Source organism: Amblyraja radiata, chromosome 4 (genome assembly GCF_010909765.2).
Source record: "Amblyraja radiata isolate CabotCenter1 chromosome 4, sAmbRad1.1.pri, whole genome shotgun sequence".
Taxonomy (NCBI): Eukaryota; Metazoa; Chordata; class Chondrichthyes; order Rajiformes; family Rajidae; genus Amblyraja; species Amblyraja radiata.
Genome location: NC_045959.1, coordinates 57,107,684 through 57,116,703, shown reverse-complemented (window position 1 = coordinate 57,116,703; position 9,020 = coordinate 57,107,684). Strand labels below are relative to the sequence as shown.

General features: G+C 48.7%; 1 protein-coding gene across 2 annotated transcripts in view; it reads right to left on the bottom strand.

The window, feature by feature from the left end:
* Positions 1 to 1,257: 1,257 nt before the first annotated feature.
* ss18 (SS18 subunit of BAF chromatin remodeling complex) overlaps positions 1,258 to 9,020 on the bottom strand; it is a 34,234-nt gene continuing 26,471 nt past the window's right edge. For both annotated transcript variants that reach the window (XM_033019503.1, XM_033019504.1), the window contains 3 exons: positions 5,588 to 5,707; positions 3,283 to 3,404; positions 1,258 to 2,032 (listed from right to left, as the gene is read on the bottom strand). In XM_033019503.1, coding sequence (XP_032875394.1) covers positions 2,021 to 2,032; positions 3,283 to 3,404; positions 5,588 to 5,707 — 254 coding nt within the window. In that variant the 3' untranslated portion in view covers positions 1,258 to 2,020. The remainder of the gene's footprint in view (positions 2,033 to 3,282; positions 3,405 to 5,587; positions 5,708 to 9,020) is intronic.

The following is a 9,020-nucleotide window of genomic DNA, read 5'->3' as shown; positions in this document are numbered from 1 at the left end:
AAGGACCTGTTCCTGTGCTGTACTGTTCTATGTTTTACGTTAAGGTGTTCCCACAGTGAAAGCAAGGTTTTGCAGCAACCTCATGCGATGCCACAGTACTACAAAGCCCTTAAACCCCCTCCCTCGACTTCAGCCGGGGGCCCCCGACAGTTCTTTCAGATGAGGCAGTGGTTCACTTGCACCTCCTCCAACCTCATCTACTGCATCAGCACTCTCAGTGTGGGCTCCTGTACATCAACAAGTCCAAGCGCGGACTGGCCGATCGTCTCGCTGAACACTTACACTCAGTCCACCTTGGCCTACGCGATCTCCCAGTTGCCAAACACTTTAACTCCCCCTCCCATTCCCGCACTGACCTTTCTGTGGAGGAACAGCACCCGATATTTTGCTTGGGCAGCTTACACCCCAGAGATATTGATATCTCTAACTTCAAGTATCCCTTACATCCCCTCTTTCTCCATCCCTCCTCCCAAGCTGGACGTTGTACTACTTCCACTGTTCACATTCTTGAGTCCCAAGCACACCTTCTCCAGCCAACAATAGGCCATTATGGACACCACCAATCCCGAGCTCATCTGATGCCACCCATGTTTTGCTCTGGTCTTTTCTCACCCCGAGTATTATAGTTTAATTTAGTTTAGAATTACAACGCAGACAGAGGCCCTTCGGCCCAATGAGTCTGTGCCGACCAACAATGCCCGCACATTAACATTATCGACACACACTAGGGACAATTTACAATTTTACCGAAGCCAATTAACCTTCAAACTGTAGGTCTTTGGAGTGTGGGTGGAAACCGACACACTCTGAGAATACTCACGCAGGTCACGGGGAGAACGTACAGACAAGGGGTCCTCAATTTTTCAGTGTGAAGAAAGGCCCCCGACACAAAACATCACCTGTCCATGTTCTCCAGTGATGCTGCCTGACCCACTGAGTTACTCCAGCACTTTGTGTCTATCTTTGGTATAAACCAGCATCTGCAGTTCCTGGTTTCAGATGGCGAGCTGACGGACAGTGCGCAAACTCTGTGTGGAGGTTAGCAGGGCAAACAGATGGCCAATGAACACGAGTCCCAGAGATACTCGGAAATCAGGTGTCAACGGTAGTGAGAACGGGGCAAGTCCTTGAAATGGCAACAACACCGACCCCCAACCCCTCTTAAGGTCTCCACATGATGCATTAAACAAAATCTCTATCTAAAAAATAAAAGTAACCCCCCCCCCCCCCCCCCCCCAAAGTGCAAGGAACAAAGGGTTTTGAGCAACACTGTTTAAAAAAACCATTTGATATAAATAAAGCCGAGGACATTTCCCCTTCGGGTATTGGAGACACTCGGTTTGATTAAGAAAATGACCGTTGATTGCTTTTGCCAGTAATACTTAGTGAAATCTCAATCACTTTTGCTTGGACCCAAAGCTTTTGAGATTGTCTTCTCTGTCCAGCTCGACATCTCCAGCCGGTGATTCTTCAGTGTGTGGGCTTCTTGGACAGGATCTCGGTGCGGATATACGGAGGAGGGAGAAGCATGATGGGAAGAGCGTGGAGCCTGGTACACGGAGCGGGTGGAAGGGCAGGAGAAGGTGGTACTGTCCCTCGGAGGTGAGACCTGGTCAGGCAGCCCTGAAGACGGATAGGACAACCTCCTTTGCGGGAGATCTGGTCTTCCAACAAACGCAAGGCGGTCTACTTTCCTCAACATTATCCGAGACGTTATTGGAACTGAGTAATGGTGCGAGGCTAGACTGCACAGTGACGAGGAAGATAGGATAACCATCTCCAGGAACATCCCCAAGGTAGAGGGAGCAAGCAAGGCGTTGGTACCAGTTCACTCACTGGCCAGGGGGGAGGGACAACCAAAGCTTCTTTTCCTCCCGAGACCAACAGGCCACCCACCCGATCTTCCTCACCCTCTCCGAAACATGTTGGAAACGTTTGATTGTAGAGTTGTCTTTGACTGGTGGACACCAACTGGAGCCGAGATCTTCGGAAAAATCCCTGCCTGGTCACCGTGGCAGCTTCATTGCATGTTCTGAGGAGATGAAAAACCACCCTTGAATTAGACAGAGAGCCAATACCAGAATGCTGCCTGGATTGACGTTCATACGCTCTAGTAGCAGAATTAGCCCATTCAGCCCATCAAGACTACTCCGTGCTCAATCGTGGCTGATCTATCTTTCCCTCGCAGCCCGATTCTCCTGCCTTCTCCCCATAACCTCCTTACTAATCACGAATCTGTCAATCTCCACCATAGGCCTCCACATCCGTCTGTGACAATTATTTCCACAGATTCACCACCCTCTGACTAAAGAAATTCCTACTCATCACCTTTCTAAAGGAACGTCCTTTTATTCTAAGTGTGCCCTCTGGTCCTAGACTCCACCCCTGGTGGAAACGTCCTTTCAGCATCTACTCTATCCAAGACTTGTGGGTTTCATCTACAAGGAGAGGTTAGACAGACTTGGATTGTTTTCTCTGGAATGCTAAAGGTTGAGGGGAAACTGATATGAAATTATCAGAGGCAGAGATAGGGTAGACAGTCAGAACCTTTTTATCAGGATGGAAAATACAAATACTAGAGGGCATAGCTTCAAGGTGAGAAGGGAAATGTTTAAAGGAGGTGTGCAAGGGAAGGTTTTTATTTTTTTTAAACACCACACCACACACACACACGGTGATGGGTGCCTGGAATGCGTTTGCCAGGGTGGTGGTGGTGGAGGCAGATACGATAGTGGCATTTACGAGGCTTTTGGATAGGCACATAGTTATGCAGGGAATGGAGGGATATGGATCATGTACAGGCAGGTAAGAGATTATCTTGGCATCATGTTCGGCACAGATATTGTGGAGGCAATGCCCCATTCCTGTGCTGTACTGTTATATGTTCTAAAACAGACCAAATAGGTGCACAAAATCAAGAGGGGGATTAAAATAGAACTTTAATAGAATGTAATATTTGGTGCTTATTTCCACCCTGCTCCACCTGTCACGAGTCAATCCAATTAGTCAGAGATTATGGGGAGAAGGCAGGAGAATGGGGTTGTGAGTGAAAGATAGATCAGCCACGAATGAATGGCGGAGTAGACTCGATGGGTCGAATGGCCTAATTCTGCTCCGAGAACTTATGAAGAGTCAAGAGAGTGTTATTTTTTTTAGCAAGTCTTTTGGATCAGACCAACACCAGAGGTCCACCTGGTATCTTGCCCCGAGTGAGCGCCATTGCAAGGTGTTGCCCTTGGTCTGCCACTACAGGTTTGTATTGACAGAGTACACATCCCATACCTGTTCATAGCCATAGGGTCGCTGCTGCTGTTGAGGGGGGCCTGGTTGAGGTGGTCTGTATCCTCCGTACTGCTGCCCCTGCGGGTAGCTGCTGTACTGACCTGGGGCACCTTGTGAAGCAACTGGCAACAGAACATAACGTCAAACACACTGCAGAACAGCGCAGTCCCAGCACCCCCCCCCCCCCACCTCATCTCCATCCATGCACCCCATTTGTAACCTTTGGAGATATTGGCGCAGGCGTGAGAAAACCCACGCGGTCACAGGGAGAACGTGCAAACTCCGTACAGACAGTACCCGCGGTGAGGATCGAACCAGGTCCCTGGCGCTGTAAGTGCCACTTTGCCGCCCATCTGCCCTTTCGGGTGGAACAGATGTTCACGTGCACCTCCTCCAAGCCTATCCACGGTGCTGCTGACGAGACCCGGCCACCATTTCCCCGAACACTTGCGCTTGGTCCGCCAAGTCCTAGTTGCTAATCATTTTAACTCCTCTTCCCATTCCCACGCTGACCTTTCTGCCCTGGGCCTGCTCCATTGCCAGTGAGTCCACATGCAAACTGGAGGAACAGTGCCTCACATTCCGCTTGGGTAGCTTACTACCCAACAGTATGAATGTTGAATTCTCCAATTTTTGGTAAACACCCCCAACCCTTCCTTTGATCCTTCCTCTTCCCCCCCCCTCCCCCTCCCCACCAACAAAGAGGACAAGAAATTGAATAGTTACGATTTGAGAAGCCGGAGAAATGAATGCAGGTGGGGAGGGTAAAAGGGGAGAAGGGTATAACAGATAACACAAAAGGGGACGATACAGAGTGCAGAATATAGTTCTCAGCATTGCGGCACTTCAGTTCCAGACACAAGATTTAATGTCCAGAAAGGGGATGAGGAAGAATTTCTTCAGCCAGAGGGCGGTGAATCTATGGAATTCATTGCCACATATGGCCATGAAGGCCAAGTCAGATGTGAATCGGAAGCAGATTCAGGTCGGGGGGAGTTCCCCCCGCCACAGGTACCATGTAATCCCGTGCTACCTGCTCCACGGTCGGATAGTCGGCGACTAAACCGTCTCCCCCACCTGGTTTGCCAGGTGAGGGGGCTGTGGACCCCCAGCAGGACCAAAAACAAGTCCTGTCAAAGGGCAGATGAGCTCCTAGCGAGCCAACAGCCATCCACACTTCAGTAAAAGTTGCGATCACGGTCGTACATAGCATTGTAAGGAATGATGACAAAGTATATGCACCAAAATGCTATACTTGCAGTGGCGGACGTCCGCAGGAACTGGAGGACAGAGATGTGTGGTGCGTCCGTCACTGTTCCCGTTGGACACCAGCACCACTGTGTCGCTAATGTTTTCAACGATGATGAATGACAGTACCCTAACTTATGGAAGGACCGTTCAGTAGCCTGATAGCAGAGGGGAAGAAGCTGTTCCTGAGCCTGGTGGTGCTCGCTTACAAGCTTTTTAATTGTGTTCTCAGAAAAGAGGCAACGTGGGATGGACAATCAAGACAAGTGGAGTTTATTGCTGAAGGCACAAGTTCGGTGAGGTACAGGTACAATGGAGATCTTGCTTGAGCGGCTTCACTAGCACATGGACTCGCACAACACACGGAAATATAACTTAAGGTGGAGATTGCCAGGTTCTTGATTAGTAAACAGTGTCAAAGGTTACGGGAAGATGGCAGGAGAATGGGGTTGAGAGCTGAAGATAGATCAGCCATGATTGAATAGACAATAGGTGCAGGATTAGGCCATTCGGCCCTTCGAGCCAGCACCGCCATTCAATGTGATCACGGCTGATCACCCCCAATCAGTACCCCGTTCCTACCTTCTCCCCATATCCCCTGACTCCGCTATTTTTAAGAGCCCTATCTAGCTCTCTCTTGAAAGCATCCAAAGAACCTGCCTCCACCGCCCTCTGAGGCAGAGAATTCCACACGGTGGAATAGAATTGTTCGGTCAAATGGCCTATTTCTGCTGCTATTAATTATGAACTTATCAATGGCGTGGAGCTTTGAGGCTGTGATATCTGATGAAATCTGGAACTTTGATCAAACTGGAGGAACAGCAAAAGGAAGCAGTGCTGGAGTAGCTCAGAGGGTCAGGCAGCACGGAAACAGGCCCTTCGGCCCACCAAGTCCGTGCCGACCATCGATCACGCGTTCACACTAGTTCTATCCCATCAACTCCCTACACACTGGGGGCAATTTACAGAGGGCCACTTATCCTGCAAACCCGCAAGTCTTTGGGATGTGATGGACCGAATGGTTCGAGTCTGCTCCCGAGACTGACAGACTACTCACCGTAGCCCTGCTGTTGAGGGGGGTAGCCCTGCTGGGCCGTGTACTGCTGCGCCAGGTAGCCCTGCTGCTGGGAGGGTCCTTGCTGGTAGGCGTCCTGCTGCTGCCCGTACTGTGGGTTGCCTGCAAGAGAAACGGGCGGCGTTGTTAACATCTGGCGGGCATCATGACGGAAGCAGTGGGACATGGACCTCTCGCGATGGGGATGGGAGGAATGGAAGTGGGTAGGGATACAGAGTCAGAGGTATAGAGTCATAGTTATATAGCACAGAAATAAAGCCTTCGGCCTAACTTGCCCATGCCGACCAAGATGCCCCATCTACAATCTCTAGACTTCTCTCTAGATCTGTTCCATACCTGTCTAAATGTTTCTTCAAAAAATAGGCAATTAATTCACCACCCACTGACTAAAGATGTAGAAATGAATGTCCATGATGTGCCAACCTTTGTACTCTTCCAAGCATGCCAAAGGCCTTCTTCATCATCCTGTCCTCAACTCGCCAGTGTCAGGGAACTGTGCACCCCTCTGTTTTTGCAACACTCTCCAGGGCTCAGCCACCCACTGTGCAAGTCCTGCCCTGGGTTGACACACCAAAATGCAATACCTCACACTCGTACCAGACCTAAATTCCATTTGCCATTCCTTGGCCCACCTTCCCAACCAATCTTGATCCTATTGCAAACTTAGATATCCTTCCTCTCTGGTCCACTCAACATAGAAAACCACAGTGCAGAAACTGGCCCTTCACCGAACAATGTATGTAAATCCTATCCCAACTAATCCTCCCATAGCTTCCCTACCATTGACATGGAACTCACCGACCTACAATTCCCTGGATTCTATCCACTTCTCTTTTTATATAAAGGAACAGCATTAGTTGCTCTCCAGTTCTCCGGGACCTCATCTGTGGGTAGAGAAGATGCCCACATCTTGTCAAAGCTCCGGCAAACTCCTCTCTTGCGTCTCTCAATAACCTGAGATGCATCTCATCAGGCTCTTGGGATTGATGCACCTTAATGCCCTTCACCTCCTCCCTCCTGATTTCAAACTGCCCTTGCTTAATAGCATTCTCCAAACTCATCTCTGTCCCCCATGCCCAACTCATTATATACTTCGATCAGATCTCCCGTCCGTCTCCGATACTTCAGAGAAATCAATCCCTAGGTCCAATGTTTAAGAAAGACCTGCAGATGCTGGTAAAATCAAAATTGCTGGAGAAACTCAGCGTGCAAGGCAACACCCTCTGTCGCCAATTCCTTCTCTCCATAGATGCTGCCTTAGCCGCTGAGCCGCTGAGTTTCTCCAGCATCTTTTGTCCACCTTGGTCAAACGTCTCTTTATAACTAATACCCACTAATCCAGGTAGCTCCACTGCATAATCTCCTCCAGGTTAATCCACTTTGGACAGTTCTCCCCCCATCTACCCTCAAATCCAGGCAGCATCCTCAACACCCTCTCTAAAGCCTCCACAGGAAGTGAAAGCTGTGTGGGAGTAGGTGAGGGGGGGGGGAGAAACGGGAGAAATAAGAGCGCTGGACGAAGCAGGGAAAGCAAAAGGAGCGAAAGAGAGATGGGTCAGGAAACAAGAAAACTTTCAAAACCAAACCAAGAAGAGGCCACACAAAACTGCAGTCAAGCAGGATCTATATATTTACACCTCCGCAGTTTCAGCAACTGAAAAACTGAAAGCTGCAACCAAGCTTTAAACAGACATTTAGCACAAGGGGGAGAAAAAAAAACTGACAATATTAAATTATTATTTTTTTAAAGCTACATAGCACATACTAGCCGAACAAAATAAAGCTAGCAAGCTTCCGCGAGTGAGTGACTGACTTAAAGCCTTTGTGGGTATTAATCTTTTTTAATGGTCTTGTACTACAAGCAACAAATATGTACTTGGGTTGTCAAAGCGATGGTCAAGTTAGAAATGTTAAAACTAATCCGGTTATGAGCATTGGTAAAGGAATTAATTCAGAGGCAACATCGTCCTTGGATGAATGAGCAGCTAAGGTTCTACGAGAGCTGTTGAGGGGCGAGGAGGGAGGGTGAGGTTTGATTAAGTGTTTTAGGGGACACAGTGTGTACGCAATATGTGAAGGTATACACATTTATATACCTCCGCTGTAGTAATGTTGGGAGGAATCCTCGCAAGGATTGGCAAAGGCCTGTCCAGGAAATGGAGGGTGATGATAACTGTAGTCACTAGCCCCTACATCAAACAGGAAGAGAGTTAACAGCCTTGCGTCTACAAGCCTATCAATATTTCAAAAGAAGATCTGGAAGAATAAAACCTACGATATTAAAAAATTCAGCCAGCCCTTCTTTTCCCGATAACCTTTCTAAACATTATAACAAGCTAAATCATGAGAGGAATAGATAGGGTAGACACACAGAGTCTCTTACTCAGAGTAGGAAGAGGACATTGGTTGAAGATGAAGTTATTTTTAAGTTTATAGGAAAGAAGTCGTTACGCTGGAAAGGGTGCAGAGAGGATTTAAGAGGACGTTGCCGGAACTAGAGGGACTACAGGGAGAGGTTAAGCAGGTTGGGACTCTATTCCCTGGAGCGCAGGAGAGTGAGGGATGATCTTCTGGAGGTGTACAAAATCATTAGGGGAATAGATCAGGTTGACACAATAAGTCTCTTGCCCAGAGTGGGGGAATAGAGAACCAGAGGACATAGGTTTAAAGTGAGGGGATAATTTTTATAGGAATCGGACGGCTGACTTTCTCCACACAAAGGGTGGTGGGTATATGGAACGAGCCCTCAGAGGAGGTGATAGAGGCAGGGACTATCGCAACGTTTAAGAAACAATTAGACAGATACAGGTTGGATAGAACAAGTTTAGAGGGATATGGGCCAAACGCAGACAGTTAGGACTAGTGTAGATGGGACATGTTGGTCAGTGTGGGTAAGTTGGGCGAAGGGACTGCTTCCACGATGTATGACTGTCCATTCTTTAGACGTTAGACTGTCCAAAAGTCCTGTAAACGTCGCTATCGTATCCGTTTCCACCACCACCCCTGCGTTCCGGGCATCTACCACTCAAACAAATAATCTTGCCTTGCACATAGTTTAGCTTCGAGATACAAGGTGGGAACAGGCCCTTCAGTCCAGTGAGCCCGCCCGCGCCGACCAGCGATTCCCCGCACACTAGCACTATCCTACATATTATGGACAATTTTCAATTTTACCGAAGCCAATTAACCTGCAAACATGCACGTCTTTGGAGTGTAGGAGGAAACCGGAGCACCTGGAGAAAACCCACGCGGTAACAGGGAGAACGTGCAGACTCCACAGACAGCAACCGAGGTCAGGATTGAACCTGGGTCTCTGGTGCTGTGAGGCAGCAACTCTACCGCTGAGTCACTGTACCGCTCGAGGTCCTGTGCAGCTGGTATTCCTTTGCGGTCTGTGTATGGCTGGATTGTACCT